General features: G+C 38.3%; 3 protein-coding genes and 1 non-coding gene across 8 annotated transcripts in view; all 4 read left to right on the top strand.

Moving 5' to 3' along the window:
• Positions 1 to 5,767: 5,767 nt before the first annotated feature.
• On the top strand, positions 5,768 to 8,405 carry hce2l2 (high choriolytic enzyme 2-like 2). Of its 3 annotated transcripts, none has more exons than XM_067603415.1 (9): positions 5,768 to 6,403; positions 6,492 to 6,534; positions 6,623 to 6,685; positions 6,808 to 6,963; positions 7,067 to 7,184; positions 7,454 to 7,632; positions 7,838 to 7,919; positions 8,006 to 8,130; positions 8,280 to 8,405. In XM_067603415.1, exons 1-9 carry the CDS (start codon positions 6,344 to 6,346, stop codon positions 8,297 to 8,299), a joined length of 846 nt encoding a protein of 281 aa, XP_067459516.1. In that variant the 5' UTR covers positions 5,768 to 6,343; the 3' UTR covers positions 8,300 to 8,405. The 3 variants fall into 3 exon arrangements, with proteins under 3 accessions (XP_067459516.1, XP_067459517.1, XP_067459518.1); XM_067603416.1 differs by having other exon boundaries at positions 8,006 to 8,161; XM_067603417.1 differs by having other exon boundaries at positions 5,768 to 6,407; positions 6,495 to 6,534.
• Positions 5,803 to 5,875, top strand: trnak-uuu (transfer RNA lysine (anticodon UUU)). The gene has a single exon. It is a non-coding gene; the product is annotated as a tRNA-Lys (tRNA).
• A 102-nt stretch (positions 8,406 to 8,507) lies between the features above and the next one.
• On the top strand, positions 8,508 to 12,026 carry hce2l1 (high choriolytic enzyme 2-like 1). The gene is made up of 9 exons (XM_067603418.1): positions 8,508 to 9,414; positions 9,511 to 9,562; positions 9,693 to 9,752; positions 9,843 to 9,995; positions 10,085 to 10,202; positions 10,336 to 10,514; positions 10,628 to 10,709; positions 10,799 to 10,923; positions 11,007 to 12,026. The coding sequence occupies exons 1-9, from the start codon at positions 9,343 to 9,345 to the stop codon at positions 11,018 to 11,020; spliced, it is 855 nt and encodes a 284-aa protein (XP_067459519.1). The 5' UTR covers positions 8,508 to 9,342; the 3' UTR covers positions 11,021 to 12,026.
• Positions 12,027 to 12,694: 668 nt separating this feature from the next.
• The window catches only part of igf2bp2a (insulin-like growth factor 2 mRNA binding protein 2a), a 69,245-nt gene continuing 62,338 nt past the window's right edge, over positions 12,695 to 19,601 (top strand). Inside the window, exons 1-5 of one of the 3 annotated variants that reach the window (XM_067603406.1) lie at positions 12,695 to 13,030; positions 16,561 to 16,632; positions 16,781 to 16,936; positions 18,044 to 18,135; positions 18,861 to 18,956. The gene's annotated coding sequence lies outside the window, so the exon portion shown is untranslated. Of the gene's footprint in view, positions 13,031 to 16,560; positions 16,633 to 16,780; positions 16,937 to 18,043; positions 18,957 to 19,601 lie in introns of all 3 variants that reach the window. The other 2 variants (XM_067603407.1, XM_067603408.1) reach the window with 2 other exon arrangements.

Raw genomic sequence — 19,601 nt, 5'->3', positions numbered from 1 at the left:
TGCCAGATGTTGTTTCACCTCAAAAATTTCAGTAGCGAGGTTTCTCGCTTTGTTTGTGACACGCTCGTTCCTTTCATGTAAATCGCTCCTTTGTTTTCTGAAAGATTACACATGTACAGTGAGTTTTTATGCATTTATCTATTTTTCTCACTCTATGCATACAATACAACACAATACCTTTCTGCAGAGGATTGACCAGTCAGCTGTTCAGAAAGGACCCTTTCCTCCTGAAGCAGATGACCCAGTTGCTGCAACACATCAACAACGCCACTTTTATCCATCGTCAAATCCACCCTGCGCTCAGTTTCCCATTTGCTGCAACAGAGAATAGGATGAATAAGACTTTTAAAATCTGCACAATAATCAACGTAATACGATATTACATTTTGTTACACGTGCATATTTTTGGTTGAGTACAATGTCGGCCAACCTTAAGAGGGGCCAAAAACTGTTGGGTAACAGGTCTGTATATCAAGTGCAACCAGGTTCAATATGTAAAATTAATTAGATTTGGGGTCACTTTCCTTGTGGGGTAAAACACTGCACCTTTCACACATACAAATAAAGTGTCCAATTTGACAGGTGGTCTTCACATTTCTATGCTGCTGGTAAACTGGTAAGTTCTGTATAACCAGGGATTCAATATCAAATGAAGTACCTTAACTTTTTTGAAGCAGTGGTTCAGTGTATGTTTGATTTTATCATTCATGTGTCACCACAGGGAAGCAAAGTGATTCCTCTTTCAGATGGATGCTTACGTAGGTTTGAACCAACCAATTTCAACCAATAATATCATGACATCCACCCATTGATCAATCTTCATCCTTTAGTGGCAAGATTCATTAGGACACGCCCACTTTCCAATGTTCAAATCAAATTCTTCCCAATGTCATGTCCCGCCTGTCTATCCTGTTTCACTTGGAAATACGTCACGATACGGAAGTTAGATAATCTCGAAATGCCATTTCATCTGCATTTTAACCACAGTCACAGAGCAGTGAGGTCACATGCTAAAGAGGCGGAACCTGATCGGTCCTCCTGTCTGCATATCAAACACTGATCGGTTCTGATAAAATTTGTGGCAGACTAGACACAGCAAAGGGGTACTGCTGCCCTCCACTGGTCATTTGTAGAACTCCACTGAATTAATTCAATCCTTATGTAGAGTCCAGTGCGATGGAGAAAATTAATTATAGTTTTTATTGTTTCACATTGTTCAGCGATGAGTATTGATTTGAATGACTGATCCGTTACTCCAATTTCTGACAGCACTGCTTGCACGAGGCTTCTCTCTCTGTGTGTGATAGTTGGTACATTCCATCAAAGCATGATTCACAGTTTCTGCCTCTCCACAGATGCATTTTCCATCCGGGTGCTTACCAACCAGTGCCAGCCCATGATTCAGTGCACAGTGACCCAGTCTCAGCCTAGTTATTACCATATTGTCTCTCCTGCCCATTCTTGTACTTGAAGTGTGTTTCAGTGTTGGCTGTATTGAAAAATAAAACCTGCCTTTGTTTCCCTCCTCCCATCCTTTTTGCCATAACTTTGCTATTCCTTGTTGTATTAAGCTCTTACACTCAACCCTTCCATACAGTACTTCCAGATCTAATTCAAGCTGACGGCTCTTTTTGCTGCCTTATCAGCTTCTTCATTCCCCTGTACTCCTACGTGAGCTGGGACCCAGAAAAATCCAAGAGTGTTCCCCAACTTAGATACTCAATTTAAAATTTTCTACTATTAGATCTGGTCTGGCCCCACTTTTCCCACCGTTCAGTGCCATTAGTGCTGCAGTAGAATTTAAGCATATAATTATCTTTCCTGGTCTAGCTAACCCACCCAAAGTGCCCACAAGATTGCCACAAGCTCTGTAGTGAAGACTGACACATGAATTAATATCCGCTTTCCATGTTGTATCTTTAATTGCGGAATGCTTATTCCTATTGCAGCTTTTTCATTGTTCAGATTCTTGGAGCCATCAGTGTAAATCTGTATGTAATCTGCTCATTTTTCTTTTAAGATGGTCACTGACTAAAGTCACAGGATCACCTGCATCCTTCTTATTGATTCGATCTAATATGGAAAAGTCTACATCGGGTTCTGGCAAAAGCCATGGTGGAACAGGTGGCCAGCACACTGCCGGGCCCATTGACAAATCTTTCACTCCCACTTCCGTGCTCTCTCACCCATGGAATTTACTAGACTCCCCCTCCTTACTTTTCAACCCCTTCCCTGAAGTTCCCATTACTCCCCCAACAAACGCTTAGCAGGTATTAAGAACCTATAACTCTGTAGCTTAGACCAGTAGTTCAGAGACAATTTGCTCCTTCTCAGCTCTGATGTGGTTTCCCCCATTTCAATTAAAAGAGCATTTAATAGGTGTTGTTCGAAAAGCCTCGCCACATATTCTGAGTGCTTTAGCCTGCACCACATCCAGCGTCTTTAAAACAGAGGAAACTGCTGTCCCATATGCCGTACACTCATAATCAATTGCAGATCTTATGACTACCCTGTATATCATCATTAATGTTCCTCTATCCGCTCCCCAGTCAAATCTTACCAGACATCGTATGACATTAATGACTCTGTCACACTTTGTAACTGTCTTCTCTACATGTACCCTCCATGTCATTCTCTCCTTAAACCAGACGCCCAGAAAATTGAATGTTTTAACTCTTTCAATGGGCTTGTTATACAGCCTGAGGTCCTGCTGTGATGCTGTCTTTTTAAAAATCAAAGACCACATACTTAGACTTTGCAAGTGAGATTTTAAAACCCCATTCCTTTGCCCATGTCACTACTTTATCCAATGCCTGCTTCAGTTGCTTATGAATATGGTCTAAATTTAGACCTCTTTTCCATACGGCCCCATCATCAGCCAATGATGATACACCAAAACATTTCCAACTTTACAAAAAATATCATAGATTATTACATTAAACAATACGGGGCTGATTACACTTCCCTGGGGGGTCCAATTAGCCACATTTTCTTCACAGGATATAGCCCCACCTACTCTTATTTGAATAATACGATCTCTCAAAAAGTTCTTGATCCAGTTTAGCATCCTGCCTCGTACCCCAGCATCATACAGCTTTATCACTAAACCCTCCATCCACAACATATCATATGCCTTCTTAATGTCAATAAATACACCCACTACAGTTTCTTTATTTGCCAAAGCCTTCCAAATCTAGCACTCACACAGCCCAGAGTCGATGGTCCAACCCTAAAGCCACACTGAAATTTCCCTGTTTCTAAAACATACATACTAGTCTGTCTGTCACCATTATTTTAAATAATACAGCTCTTAGTGCAACTGGGTGGTAAGAACCAGGTTCATCTGCTGTTTTACCAGATTTCTGTACAGAGACAACAATTGAGTGTTTCCATTCTTTGGCAAATGTCCATGTTCCCACATTGTATTGATTAATGCTAATATTTCCTCTAGTACCAGATCATCCAGATGGCTAAATATCTGGTACCCGAACCCATCTATGTTGTGTCTCTCCCTTTCTGAATGGCTTGTTTTAAAGGTCCAGTGTGTAGGATTTAGTGGCATCTAGCGGTGAGGTCACAGATTGCATCCATCTGAATACCCCTCCGCTCACCCTTCCCTTCCAAGCGTGTAGGAGAACCTTTGGTGGCCGCAAAACTTGTGAAACACACGAAAGGCCCTCTCTAGAGCGAGTGTTTGGTTTGTCCGTTCTGGGTTACTGTAGAAACATGGCGGTGCAAAATGGTGGGCTCTGTGGAAGAGGACCCCCTCTATTTGTAGATATGAAGGGCTCAATCTAAGGTAATGAAAACACAGTCCTCATCTTCAGGTGATTATACACTAATGAAAACATATTTATGAATATTATGTTCCATTTCTGTCAATAGATCCCCCTAAATCCTACACACTAGTCCTTTAAATTTTTGCATTATTAGGCTCTAGTTTGAGATTCTCATTCTTCAACTTTTCCTCCCTCTTCTTTTTGCTTGCTGAACTATGCACTGTTTAAAATGTTTTAACAAGCCTTAGCCTTTGTTGTCACCTTCCTCCTGTCCTTCAGATTGTAAAACTGATACTGTCAATGTCATTTACACCCCTGCCATTCTTTGCCACTTCTTCACACTACCTCAGAAAAAATGCAAGAAATGCCTTCTTTTTGACCAGGACAGAGTCATGTGGTACTGCTGAATGCAAGGATTGCTGCCTCCCTGCTACCTGGCTCTTGTTACTTACTCCCTCAACTATTCTCAGTGCCTCTGCATATTCTTTACAGCAGCTGTAGCTGATAGCTACTGTTTCTACTTACCTCTGTGCTCATTAGTCCATACACTCTGCAACCATTGTTCAAAACCAAGTGCAAAGTCCAGTATGCCGAGACTGATAAGTTTAAATATTTGAACAAACCACTCAGATCCATCGCAACTACCACCTGGGACAACATTTCCGGTTCCCCCTCCGCATGATTGGTGCTTTGCAGATGGAACCTTACAGCACCAAGTTTGAAATGGACTTTTCAGATCAAACCTTTTTTTCTCTCAAATTTTAGGGCCAAAAATACAGAAATAAATGAATAAACCTACACAAAATGTTAATAAATTGTCAAAGAATGCTTTTATGTGAATAACTATCTTTTCCCAAAAATGTCAGGTAGAACCTTATAATTCTAAATTCCCTCTAAATTCCTGTGTTTCCTCGGACAGTGTTTTCCTGTTGAGCTGCAGTGGAAATATAGTGTATATAGTGATATGTACTTGATTTGACTAATTTTGGTGTTTGCAGCTTCATATTAGCTTCAGTTACACTTTCAAATACATTTCTGCACAGAGGGAGGACTGTGGATTTTGTGCCTTATGAAGGGATATTCTGATGGCCAGTATGAACAGGAGGAATGATTAGAACAAGAAAAACCTGTTTCAATGTTCATTTGGGCACCTGACTGTTCTTTTAAGACAGATTTGAAAAACTATCAACCTGTCCTTTGAGACTTGAGTTTACATAGACAGTCAATATTGATATCTGCCATATGGGTGCAAAATGAACTTTTTTGTCCACTGACCAAATGGCTAGTGAATGTTCAAATTGGCTTGTGAGTGAAGCAAATCTACCAGCCACTTGCATATTTTACCAGTATTTGGCTGGTGTCTGGTACTAATTTTGTGCCCTGCCTGCCAAGTATGCAATGACGTCACAGAGGAGACCCACACGTTGTGACAAAACAGTTTTTCACGTTTTACACCTGAGTGACTATATTTTACCCAACTTAAGTTGACTACACTTGAACCGTACTAATAACTGTACCAGTTAGTTATCTCTTTTTCGGCACGCAGTCTTTCCTGCTGGACTTCTTCCAGTTTCCGTGTGATTTCTTCGACAGCATGCTGCAGCTCTTGGACTCGCTCCTGTAATTAACGAGAGTAAACACACCGTTACTTAGCTTAACGCTAACAAACAAACACAAACATACACTGTAGCTCTAATGTAAGCAAGCTGCAATACCAATGTTTTTATATTAATGTTATTTTGCTAGTTAATTTGTAACTTTATTAAGGTAACGTTACTTGAGCTACCAACAACAAAGAAGCTAACGTTAGCTTTAACTTACATTAAACGAGGTAACAGTTAGCTACAAGTTAACGTGAACTTACCTTGGTGTGAGCTTGTGTATATGCAAGTGTATGTCCAGAAAAAGCGGTCATTATATCCTATTTTAATTGAAATCTCTTACAGGGTTTATTGATTTATCGCCGTGCTTAGGCAAGCTCGTTTTCTGCTTTATAAAGAGTCCTTCCGGTGACTTTAGAAGAGCCCGGATAGCTCAGTCGGTAGAGCATCAGACTTTTAATCTGAGGGTCCAGGGTTCAAGTCCCTGTTCGGGCGGTAGTATTTTTTTCCTTTTTCTGCACAACCTGGAAAACAGTATGAACGCATAGATTGTGCGATAGTTACTATTCTGAAATAATCAGCACAACGTAACATGTCAACTGCTCGTAAATTGAGCTTCAGTAGAATGAAAACAGCACTCGTGGTGTGTGTATAAGACATCTAAAGCCTTAAATTGCCCTAAACCTCTGCCAAACATTAAACCATTTAATTTAAAGCTAGTCATTGAACTGGAACTATTATTACACACAGTGAGACCTCACATTATCTTGCCGTAGGAGTTGTTGTTTATGAAAGAATCTAACTAATTTGGGGATTAAACTCACTCACAAACAAATAACAGCAACTCTGTAATTTAAGAGATAATCATGGGTATTATCTCAGGACAGCGATTGGGAACACATATAAAGCTAGGTGTTAGTGCAGGTAAAATGGCAACAGTGAGGACACATCTGACTGGCAAAGATGGAGCGGATTATCCTCATATGCATGGTATCCACCTGCCTCTCCGTCGTACATGCTCAGGTAAGTAGACATGGGAGCGAAGTGGGACTGTGATTTTAAATTCAACAGAATAACAAACAACTGTCTTCTTTCTGTTTCTTTTTTGCAGAAGTTTTTTTTCAACCCAAAATGGGGCCCCAGAGGCTATAAAGGTAAATGCAATTTGGACTTGCTTGAAAATTTAATTTGTGACTCAATTTGTAGAAACAAACACACTGTATTACACCTCTTCTTTTTAAGAGCATGAAGAGCATGGAGATGGGACGGCAATGGATGAAATTATTAAAGCTAATGAGTTCCAAGGTAATTTGTGCACGTTTTTTTTGCTTGATTTAATTCTTTTGCAGCTTCCACAACATACTGTAACAAATTAGGTCCTGTTGCTCTGTCTAGAACAATTAAATTTCCCCTGATTTCTGTCTTAGCCTCACGAATCATAGACGGCACTACCAGTCTCAGAGAGGGAGACATCGCCGTGTCTTCTGGAAGGCGCTCCAAAGTCTGCTTTGCACGCACCTGCCTCTGGTCTAAGTCTGTGGATGGACATGTCTACATTGCATACAGAATGTCACCTGAATACTGTATGTTCTTTACAGTCTGATACTTTTTGAGATTCACCATTGTGTTATTCGATTATTTATAGACTCTATGTGCCCTGTGTATTCTGTTTAAACAAACGAACAGCTGAGATGGAGACAAAGATGATAAAGAAAGGAATGGAGAACATAGAGAAAGATACCTGTGTGCGGTTTGTTCCCCGGACTCACCAGCGAGACTACATCGACATCCAGCAAAAGTCCGGGTGAGAGCTTTTGCTTGGAGAGTTTGATTGCATCTTGTAATAGACCTGATTTCAAATGTGGCTTGTTTGGATAGTTGGAGGGACATGGAATTGTCTTTATTTTCATTTCAGTTTGAGTAGCAGCAGATTTTAGAAAAACAAGTACAATTGAAATGGATAAATCATTAACTTCAGGGAGTGTTGTTAAGTCAGTTGCCATTTTGCTTTCCTCCCAATCATGAAGTTATTCTAATCATATGTGCTGTGTCTATGCGTGCATGTTAATCCAGGTGTTGGTCCTACCTTGGTTCACGTGGTGGAAGACAGACTGTGTCTCTCCAGAGCCCCAGCTGCTTCAGAATTGGAGTGATTTCCCACGAGTTCATGCATGCCCTGGGCTTTGTGCATGAGCAGTCGCGCTTCGACCGGGACAACTATGTCACCATCATGTGGCCAAACATTTGGAGGGGTAATTTCAAAGGGGCGGGAAGGGGGGTGGCATTGGAGAGTGAGATCTCCACGAATGGAAAATTAAAGAATATTTATAATTAACTGTATTTCTATAGCAGGTTTCAAAACAAAGATGAGAGATGCTTTATGTTGTAAACAAACAACAACAATGAAAATGTATGCAGACAAATAATAAATATAAAATATTTTCCAATTTCCAACAGATCGCTTGAGGAACTTTGAGAAATTCAAGACTGACAATTTGAACCTACCATATGACTATGGCTCAATCCTGCACTTTGGGATGTAAGTAATAATTTGATGTAGATCGCTAGATATCTTATAATGTGTTTAATGTATCATATTGTAATATGTAATATGAATATGTTTAGGTATGCCTACTCTCAGGATGGGGAGCCAACCATCGTTCCTAAGAACAGCAAAGACATAAAGTTGGGCCAAGCATCGTCTCTCAGCCACATTGATAAGCTGAAAATCAACAGGCTTTATAAGTGTGGTTGGTACCAAATATCCTGAAATAACATACAGTAATTATTTAAGAACTAGTGACTTTTTTTTTGATTTGTCAGACTGCAAAATATACTCTTGAATAAGCAAATAATACTAAAGATGACCCTCCTGATTTCATTCTGTCTCTCTCCTCAGGTGACAAAGACGAGTACTGAAACTGAACTGAGGTGAAACAGGAGTGTTCTCAAAGCTAATCCAACAAAATGATATTAAATCATGGAAACAGTTACAATAAAGATTGATTCAAGCTTTCTACCGGTATCTCCCCTGTGTGCATTCAATCTTGAGTGTTTAAATAAGAAGTGTCTCATGAGACAAACTCAGCAGGTGTGCACTTTGTTTGTAGTAAAGAGAATAAAGGAGTTGAAACACTAGATAGCTTGGTTTAAAGTTGTCAATTGTCCACCCAATATCTACAGCATAAGTCATCTCATAAATCAGTAAGAGATGACTTAAATGTGAAGAAGATATAATCCTACTTGCGTGCATGCTTGCATACATATTTAAAGCAGGGTTAATGTGAAGGAAAACTGAAGAAACTTGATTAAGTATCCATCCTTGTGCCCTCAGCTCAGATATCTACATGTTATAGTACCAACGGTGCTGCAGTAACCATGGAGACAAGTATTCATAAACTGCTAACACTGGGATTCTTCCCTCAGTCAACACCCTTCAAATTGGCCCCCTGATAAAAATAGAAATGATATTTGGAGAAGGATAGGTTTTTGTTTTTATATATTTACCTATGTGACAAAATGGTTGTTGTCAGCATAGTTATCAGCCGATAGTTTATCACAAAATCACTGGTTGCCAGCTCAGTCAAACACAAATTGATGGTCTGTTGCACTGGGTGGACGGTTATTCATTCTCCTGATAGCAACTGCTGGGTTGTAGCAATCCAACAGCAAAACACCTTTAAGTGTCTCATTTCTGAAAGTGCTGAATCTTAACATGCGATAAGTACAGGGCACAAGTGAAGGTCAGCGTCGGGACCACCTGTTACGGATCAGCAGTGGACTTGAGTTAATTACATACACTGGATGATGAGGGGTCTTAATCATGCTTCATCACAGAATATGTGCCCAATCAGTACAGAGCACAGGAGGAGAAGTGGGTATATAGATTCGTTGGAGGTGAGGAGTTCATTGAGCTCTTGTGTTGGAAGACTGCGGGCTGAACCTCAGTCTGAACCACAACAATGCATTCTACCGTGATGCTTCTGTGTGTTTTGTTTGGCTTGCTGACCCAGGCGTACGCTCTACCTGTTAAGGTCAGTACCAAGAAAAATAATTTTAGAGCAAATACCCCTTTTAGCCTTGTCATGCTTTGCAGCCAAAATATAATATAATGCACCCTTGTATTGCAGAATTCAACTGGAGTACATGAGGGGAAAGTGAGGTTGAGAAGGAAATACTCAGGTGGGCTCTTGGAGAAATTAAGTTACTATTTTTATACATTTTATCACACATGTAATAAATGATACTCTTGCTGATTTTGGAGACCAGGGGATGACTATTAAAAATCTTTCTCTCTTTGATTTACATTCAGATGAAATTACAGATCATGATGAAATGAATGCAATGGACCAAATCCTGGAAGTCAATAGCAGTAAGTAAGATGTAAATGATACAGAATGGTACTAATTAAAGATAATTACTATATCCTGAACTCAATTAAATGTTTTTTTTTTCTCATCAGGACTGCGAGCCCCCCGAGGACTGTCATTCAGAGATGGCGATATTGCCAGCTCGTATGTACGGAGTGCTATATCCTGCCCTGGCAGTGCCTGTCTGTGGCCTAAATCAGTTGACGGATTTGTTTATGTTCCCTACATCGTCTCTCCACTATATGGTCAGAATCTGCTGATTTACAGTTATAAACATGCTGACAGTTCACATCTGTTTTGTTTAATTCAGCTGTCGATTGTTTTTGTACAACAGACGACATGGACAGAATCACCATAGAAACTGGGATGCAAGACATTTCCTCGGGAACATGCATTAAATTTGTTCCACGCACCCATGAGACCAGCTTCCTCGATATTCAGCCTAGATATGGGTAAGCACGACTCCTGTAAAAGGGTTTCACTTGTAATACCTGCCTTGATTTATATGCATGAGTCTTGTGTGGTGGTTTTGTCACTGTTGTAACTTGAATTTAATTAATTGGATTATTTCTGTTTTGCTCAAAGCTGCTGGTCATTCCTTGGGCAGACCGGAGGAAGCCAGACCCTGTCACTGCAGACTCCTGGGTGCATGTGGTCAGGAGTGGCTTCCCATGAGTTCATGCACGCTCTCGGCTTCGTACATGAACAGTCCCGCTCAGATCGAGACCACTACGTCACAATTGTATGGAAAAACATCATGCCAGGTTAGGTTAAATAATTTTATCGCTTGCATTCAGTTAACCAGCTTTTTAACCAAATGAGTCTTTTCTTAGATTAATAATTTCACACCTGTCTTCTAATTTTGGTGTTTTGACAGACTATATAAGTAACTTCAGAAAACAGGTGACAAACAATCTCAACAGCCCATATGACTACAGCTCTGTCATGCATTATGGAAGGTGAGCTGCTTTGTCAGGTAACATATAATCATAGTTTGTGTTTTGCTGGGATGTTACTATACCATATACTTTATATATTTTTGATACAGGTATGCCTTCTCTGAAGACGGTGGACCAACAATAATCCCCAAACCAGATCCCTACATTCCCATTGGCCAGCGAGATGGACCGAGTGCTCTAGATCTTCATAAAATAAATGTCCTGTATAACTGCGGTAAGTGAACTACCACATACATCAAAAAATCTTTCTTTAATTCAAAACGACTGACCGAATTTTCTCTCTACACTCCATTATAGGTGCCAACGAGTAATTAGATCCAGATGTACCTTCTCCTCTTCTGTCATTTTCTCTTCTGCCAAGCAATAGTTTAAAGCAGCATTTCTGTAATGTAACTAAAATTAGCACTGTGATGAAGCCACTGACTAGTTTTACATGCCTGCAGCTGACAATTAAATCCCTGCCTCCAATCTCAGAATTTTTTTTTTCTATTTTCTACTTCTCAGCTTCTGCCCACTTTAAATAAAGAAAATTAAAGGGTCTGTTTTAACACATCTTTAATGTGATAGATTAAACTGTGTCTTACAGAGATGGGCTACAAATCAGCTATTATATGGATTTTATGATGTTACTTTCAGCTGGAATACACAGTATTACTGAATGAATATTGATTAGAACTGGGGGTTAATTAAAAAAATGTAATTTATTCTTGACCTTTCCCACTGGACTTCCCCTTTTTCATGAAATACACTCCACTGCCATGAAACCCTGTGTCAGCAGCTTCTAAAGAGACAAGTCAAATAAAACAGTTTTTTTTGCACCACTGGCCTCTGAGGTTCTTCATTTTCTCCTTCCACTTGAATGAGAGGGCTGCTTTTTTCATGTAGGGTGAAAAAAAATACAAGTGATCATCCAGTGAGAATCAACTAGCTGCTAAGGAGTGCTCCACACTGGAATTAACAGCCATTACCTTCTCCTTATCCACGTGTGTCTGAGTGTTATTTTCTGCTCTTTACTGTTTTTAGGTTTAGCTGCGGTGGAAGACAAACAAAATGCAGAGAAGTGCTGGAAAAGATAGCAGCAACAAACAGTTAACACAGTGGTATGGTGTTAGATGCTTTCATTTCTAGTTCCCATAAGGTGTGAAAAATCTTTTCTCTTCCAAAAGATAGTCTTATTGGCTTCAAGGTGAAAGCAAGAAATCATAAAACAATGATCAATAGTGGACAGACATCTTTTAACAAATAAAACTAAATGATCTGACTTGATGAATATCAATGAGAACACTAGTTAAATGATTTCTAAAATTATATCATAGGCTACTATTTGATAAGTGGCATAACAAAGATTTTTACTCCTTTTGCCTTGTTTGTCCTTTTCTAAATCCAAACAAAGATGGTAGCTGGACATGACATCTGTTCTCAATTACAATGTGAGCCAAAATCAAATACTTGCATTGGTATAATTTGATGTTTCCTAGCAGTATTTATTTGATTTGTAAAATTAAATTACTTGTTGACATTTTTATTGCATTTTATGTCCTATCTTTGGTCTCTATTCTCAGTTTTTTTGCTTTTTTTTGTTTTAATTATTGTAGTATAATTGTACTTGTTTTTTTTTGTTTTTTTTTACCAAAGTCATTTGTTTTTGTGATTAATATGAAGGTGTAATTTCTAGTAGAACGGCTTGCTAACTATAACTTCAATTGCTTTCTCTTGGTTTAAAGCGAGTAGACAGCTGCAATGACTAGACAATTAATCAAATTAATCAAACAAATAGATTAGTTGATGGAAATAAAATTAATCAATTAATGTTTTTTATTTTAAAGAAAAAAACTGTCTGAACTCTCTGATTCCAGCTTCTCAAATGTGAATGTTTTCTGTTTTATTTAGTCTTACATGATAGTAAACTGAACATCTTTGGGTTGTTGACTGTTATCATTTGATGACGTCATGTTGGGCTTCAGAGAAAACAGAGATCAACGTTTTTCACCATTTTCTGGATCAAACGACTAATCGATTAATCGAGGAAAATAGGATAATTGGATAAAGCAGATAATCGGATTAATTAGAAGATAATCGTCAGACGTAGTCTTAAGAGCTTGTGAATGAGAAACATAAAGGTTTATTATGGTCAGGTGGCCGCGGTATGGCACGTATCCCATGGCAACAGGCCTGAGTGAGGGACACACACGCGCACACATACATACACACACTGTAGGTATATAGGTTAGCTGGCTAGCAGCAGACAAAAAAATCTGTTGTTTTTGAAACGTTTACTGTCACAAAACATGAGTGAAAACGACAAATGTTACTGCGAGCGGGTACGTATGAGCTTTGGTGTTTTAACGTGGTTTATGGAGATATAGTTAGTTAAATGACTGTTTAATGAAACAAATGTTAACAGTCTTTACATTGTTTTGGCTAATGCTGGCTAGCTAATGTTAGCTTGATGTCTCAAGTTCCCGTCGAAAACCGTTAAGTTGTTTTCTAAAGTATTTGTATTTGTCATGTTAATTTTGATTAACTGATATTATATTGACAAATTATGTCCCTGTAAATCTATCTGTTATAGTCGGAAGCTAGCTTTTTAACTTAATGTTAGCTTTAACTTTAATGATAGCTAGACCTTAGGCCCCGTCAGCCAGTGATGCCAGCTTCAGCCAACTCAGGGTTTAAAACCTAAAACTTTATATTATATAAGTTATATATATAATCAAAATATTTTGCATAATGAGGGTATTAGCTCCTGGTGGAAGAAGTAACGTTATTCACGTTCTTTATTGAAGTAAAAGTAGTTAACGTTACAGCAATGTAAAAATACTCCATTACAAGTAAATGTCCTGCATGAAAAATCCTACTTAAGTAAAAGTACATTAATATTAGCAGCAAAATGTAGTTAAAGTATTGCAGTAATAGTAGTGGTTTGGTCCCTCTGACTGATATATTATCATTTATGGCATCATTAGATTATTAATACTGAGGCGTCAGTGTGTAAGCAGCATGTTGCTGTTGTAGCTGCTGGAGGTGGAGCTAGTTTCAACTACTTTATATACAGTTAGTTAGTTTAGTCCAGTGGTTCCCAACCTAAGGGTCCGGCCCCTTCAAAGGGTCACCAGATAAATCTGAGGGGTTGTGAGATGATTAATGGGAGAGGAAAGAAGAAAAAACAAAGTTCTGATACACAGATCTGTTTTCAGCTTTTGGACTTTTTCTCTAATCTTTGATTTTTGATGAAATATTGGATCATTTGAACATTTATTGAAATGAAACCATGTGAGAAGTTTAGAGGGAAAAATCACCATTTGGTGAAGCTGTTAACAACTCATAGACATGTGAAATGTGACCCCGACTACACACTGTGTTTTGTAAGACGTCAAAAACCAAAAAGGTTGGAAACCACTGGTTTCATCTTTAACAATTTGTTATATTTTAAAAGCTTGTTATCTTATCCATTGTGTTAAATTTTCATCTGAAAAGTAACTAAAGCTGTCAAATAAATGTTGTGGTTGTAGTAGAAAGAACAATATTTCCCTCTGAAATGTAGTGGAGTGGAAGTATAAAGTAGCATCAATTGGAAATACTAAAGTAAAGTACAAGTTCTTCAAAATTGTACTTAAGTCCAGTAATTGAATAAATAAACTTAGTTACTTTACACCACTGGTATTAGTGATATGTTAATTATCTAACGTTAAATGGAAATTTAATTATTTGCAAGGATAACTGTAGCTACATTGGCTTTCTTGGTTACTCTGTGCGATGTTGTTTATGTAAGTCAAACGACATAAAGGTTTTAAAATGCTTCAACAGTTTAAAACAACAGCCTCAAGAATTCTTCTTATTAATTTGCATTAACTCGCACACTCAGCCCTTAACGTTATACTTTATGTTAACCTTGTTTGAAAACAGGTTTGATTCATGTTCTCTGTCAGTGCGCTGATCAATTTATCTTTATCTTTTAAAGTTGAAAACAATGTACTGTAGTGTGTGCACCATTTACTGTACTGTGCAAGCTGCATCCAGCATGCATAGGCCTAGTAGGCCAGACGATGATGGCGTTTCTATGTTTGTCTTATGTGTCTTTGTTTTTTTGCATAGAAAGCCAAGGACATTTTTGGTTTAGTCCAGGTCTGAGCTGTTAGTTTATAACAACAGATTAACTGATTATTTTTTCTGTGTATATTTGAGGAGGACACTTCATAAAAACCTGTTTTGAACTAGCTGGTTCTCTCTCCAGGGGCAGGGCGCTTGTTTCTGTGAAAAGTATTTGTTAAACAAAACTTTTCTTATAAATACTGTTGCCCACATTGTCTGTAGACTTGACGTGTGCGCAGGCTTGCTAAACGAACAACCCAAAACATTTACCAGCCTCTACAGTGTGATTATCTAAAACTGATCTCATGCCTTAAAGAAAAAAACACGTGATTTAATCCATCACAATTAGTGATTTGGAGAATGTTTGCTGAACATTCAAGAAGAAAAAACAACTGGACATTATGACCAATTTTCTTTTTAGTTTAAATAAATGAACAATACAAGGCTATAATGAGTATATATTTGTATGTGCCTTTGTGTCTACAGTTTCTGTCAAGAAAATTTTACTTGAATTTTGGTATAGCTACAGTTTATGTGCTAAGGCTTGGCTCTCAAGATTTCACATGCTCTAATTAGTGCTAGTGATGCAAGTCGGTACAAATGAGTGGTAGCAGCATCTTGAGGTCGTCTGGGCTAACTTAAGATGAGAGTTAGTAAGAAAGAAAAAGGCTTTGTTGGTGAGGTTTATTCTTGACTAGACTTAATTCACATTCATTGTCTATTATTGCACAGAGGCCACTTGTCAGGAGTTGTGTTAATAGGATCCAGTTGGGAATTTTCTTTGGGAAAACAATATCTATATTGCAAAAGATCATAGTGATATTAATCATAGTTCATATTATTATTTACCATCTTGTGAATAAGTGTGTGTAGGATAACACTGTTTGTTCTGTTTTCCCGATGCAGACGCCATCTGTCATCCTTTCACAGTAGAAACAACCAGAATGGATAAAATAGATGAACATGTGTTTAGATGTTTAAATTTCCATTTCAATAGCAGGTTTTATAAAATTACATATTTATTTATGTCTGCATCCAAGATGCTACATTACGTCTGTGCAAGTGGCTGATGGACATAACGGTGGATGTAGAACCACTGAAAATGAAATGTGTTCAAAACTAACATTGAAGGTTTGTGTGATTTGATCTTAAACCTTCCCGTACATGTCATAAGATCATAATAAGTCATTGAAATTTGAATGAGGGTGCAGTTTTAATTGTAGTCATATATTCTTCATCCTTTTTCATTAAGGTTATGGTTGGACGAAGAAAATGCAGAACAAGTCTCATGTTCATTTTATTTCCAATAAAGTTAAGATGTTCAAAGTTGAATTCAACAATGTGTGCTAAAATATAAGGAGGGAAGAAGTAAAGGCAGTGAGAGATGGGGGAAGTAAGAAGAAGTATAACAACTAAAGAAAGAAGAATAATGTGAAGCTACAGAAATTAAGTTATGAATTAATCTAGATAAGGTCACAGTGCTTTCTGTAAGTAACTTTCTGGTCTTTTACACAACTGATAATTTTATGTTTTTTCATCATGTTGACAATTTATTTATATTGATTAATAATGATATTGCTGTCTTACTATCCATGGCGAAATCAGTACCATTGTCTTGCATTCTGAATTGTTTTTTTTCTATACTCTTCACAGGATAAAATTTATTCTTTACTACACAGAATTATGTAGGCAAATGTCTGAGTTTGCCCTCTCACTGGTGCTAACAAGGGGTGTGTTGGTGTGTGTGCTCTGCCTCTAGGAGTTCGCAGGGCTCAGAAGTCGGCAAGCCGCTCACCTTCTCGTTTGAAACAAGGCCAAAGTCAAAATCTGGGTGAGTGACAATGTTTAGGGAGTTACAATGACACAAAATGACTAGATATGTCATCACTGGTCCATCTAACAATGCAGTTGTAGAGAAATTGAATGTGAATAACCATAGAACCAATGTGAATGTGGAAGTGTTGCTTATTTCTATGCAGGTCTCATTCCCACCGTGTCTCACGCAGACACTACAGCCAATCTCGCTCCCGCTCAAGGTCCTATTGTTGCCGTTCTCGCAGTACAGTGGACAGCGTTGGCACCGAAGCCACAGCCGCTCACCCATGTCTAATCACCGCAGGCAAATCAGCAACTGCGTAAGTGTTCAATGGCCTTTGTTTTAAATAGCCAGTCAGCATTGCCTGCGTTCTTCTTGAAGGAATATGAATATACAGTATGTAGCTCAGTTCTTAAACACTACTAAATACCCATTTTTCTGTCTATACATTCATCTTTGACACCCTCTCCTGCTCTGCAGTACACGCTATACGCAAAGCTTTTTTAAAAACATTTTTACTCCTGTGGATCAATCCAGGTTGTTGGTAGAAGTGGGCAAGTAGCCATTACTGCTGTGGCACCTCACCAGTGAAACTCCGTAACACTGTAATGTATGTAAAGTACTTTAGTAGTCCTTACTAGTCCTGTACAACCAGTTGACATTAAAATAAATGGTATATAATCTACAAAACATCAACTTTTCAACAAAATTTGGACCAGTTTTAAAATATGGGTTTGTCTTTTCTGGAGTCTTTTCTTTGGAAAAAAAACAGAAATTAAGAGCTACAATCATCTGCTCCATGAAATCATAATAAATAATCATTGAGTATGTCAATTAAAATCATAAGTTAGTAAGTAATTCCTGCTGGGTTTAATTAGTTACTCCACACAGCACTTTCACATCCAGACCGTGGAGGTCGGACAGAAGCTCATCAATATCTCTGCTTTTTACGCTAGATGTAAATGTTTTCTGCTTCCACTCTGCCACTGCAGTAATGTAGTAATGAGTTTTTGAGAGCAAAACACATGAATCAGCTGCGTGATTTGTCTGTAGACTTAGTTTGATGTATGACAAAGAAACACAGCTGTAAAAAAAAAAAAAAAGGACACTACCAATGGTTGATTGTGTAATCAATAATTAATCAACCCTTTAATGTCTTTAAAATTGCAGACCAATCCAGATCCAAACTGCTGCCTGGGATTGTTTGGTCTCAGTTTGTACACCACAGAGAGGGATCTAATGACAGTCTTCTCTAAATACGACCCCCTGGCGGATGTGTGTATTGTGTATGACCAGCTGTTGAGGCACTCCAAGAACACGATGACGCTGGAGATATAAGAATACTAGTTGACAAAGACCCCTGTCGCACCTGTACTTGAAATATTTCCAGAGTGTACAGAGATAATTTATCTTTATTCATTTCCAGGCAAAGGAACGAGCCAATGGCACAGAGCTGGATGGAGGCAGAATCAGAGCGGACTTCTGCATCACAAAAAGACCTCACAGTCCAACCCTGAAGTATTCTGAGTGTTTGTGGATTAATAAGATACGTTAACAAAAAAACACACAGTTCTCCTGTTAAACAGTTATGTTCTGATGTACAGTACTTTTTATTATTTTTTATATTATTATTAATTATTATTATTTAGATCTAATCCATTAAGAGATGAATGCTCAAAGGAGACATATTATGCTTTTTGTGATTTTCTGTCATTTTTATACTGTTATGATATCAGATGTCTATGTTTAACATGGTCAAAGCCTCCGGAGCCAGAAGCTGGCCAATCAGAACAGAGTGGGCTCATCAGGAGGGGGGCCTTAAAGAGATGGGAGCCAGAGCGACCCGTTTCAGAAAGAGGCTGAACTGAAGGGAACATAATATGTCCCCTTAAAATAAAAATTGAGAGTGGTCATTTTATAATCTCCAAATAGAGGGCCTTTATGAAAGATCTGTAAAAATGCTTTTGCCCATTAGAAACCAGTATTATGTAATTTATTAGGAAAGCAGGGTTTTAAATGGATACCCAAAGTTCGTCAAAGTGATTAGAACATGGACCTAAATCATCACAAATTCACTTTAGCTCAGCCGCGGGCATTATTAACACAAAACTGTAAAAAGCACGAGTTCAGTCCGGGAGAAATAACACAGATGAGGTGAAACAAAAAAACAAAAATGAAAGAACACAACTGTAAGACAATAAGACACAACTGTAAATCTCATCTTGGTATTCTCTTCTATGTAGTGGAGGAGGTGGTCTAAGTGGTCCTCGACGCTGTTCACGTGACTACGACCGTGGATATGAATGCTATGACAACAGGGACCACTACACATCATACAGGTGACTATCTCAATCTACTAGCAGTCCTCCTGCTTATTATTATTATTATTATTGAGAAAATGAAGTCCAAGGGTATTTTAGTTTCCTGTTTAGTTTTTCGTTTCACATACTCTGAAGACTAATTAATTTTGTCTTGTTTCATCACCGTACTGCAGAGGGACTTGAAGGTCTCACCCCAGATCACGGTCTTATTCTCCTCATAAGTTATTTTTCTAAATGATCTGCTGTGCTATTGAAGCCTTCAGCAGGTAACAAGCTGAAGGTTTTTCTAATGACATTTGTTTCACAGGTGGCTATTGAACGTTGCTGTCAATCAAAACCCCTGTCTCTTTGCCAGCACACAAAGGAAATGTTTCTGTGTGGTAACTTATTCATTTCTGAATAAATCTTCTTCCTTAAGGTGGTCGCCGCACTTCTCATGATGTACGTGACTAGTCTGGGAAACTTTGTACTGATCAGTGGTGAAGCAGTGGCATTTTATATGACTCAAACTGCCTCCTAAGGGTTTTAATTTAAATGTCTAGGTAAAGGTTATATCAATGTTTTTTCCCCCCTTTTTGTATATGCAATGAGTGAAAATTAATGTTTGAACAGATTAAAGGGAGATGTGATTTTTAACCTTGACTCATGTCCTTCCATACGCAC

This window comes from Thunnus thynnus, chromosome 11 (genome assembly GCF_963924715.1).
Source record: "Thunnus thynnus chromosome 11, fThuThy2.1, whole genome shotgun sequence".
Taxonomy (NCBI): Eukaryota; Metazoa; Chordata; class Actinopteri; order Scombriformes; family Scombridae; genus Thunnus; species Thunnus thynnus.
This window is presented reverse-complemented; position numbering and strand designations above follow the sequence as displayed.

Bases quoted from the DNA above. Each gene is read 5' to 3' on its own strand.
- hce2l2 (XM_067603415.1), top strand. From the start codon at position 6,344: ATGGAGCGGATTATCCTCATATGCATGGTATCCACCTGCCTCTCCGTC. The intron at 6,535-6,622 runs GTAAATGCAATT...CTTCTTTTTAAG, and splicing joins GGGCCCCAGAGGCTATAAAG to AGCATGAAGAGCATGGAGAT. The intron at 7,185-7,453 runs GTGAGAGCTTTT...ATGTTAATCCAG, and splicing joins GACATCCAGCAAAAGTCCGG to GTGTTGGTCCTACCTTGGTT.
- hce2l1 (XM_067603418.1), top strand. From the start codon at position 9,343: ATGCATTCTACCGTGATGCTTCTGTGTGTTTTGTTTGGCTTGCTGACC. The intron at 10,203-10,335 runs GTAAGCACGACT...TTTTGCTCAAAG, and splicing joins GATATTCAGCCTAGATATGG to CTGCTGGTCATTCCTTGGGC. The intron at 10,515-10,627 runs GTTAGGTTAAAT...GTGTTTTGACAG, and splicing joins ATGGAAAAACATCATGCCAG to ACTATATAAGTAACTTCAGA.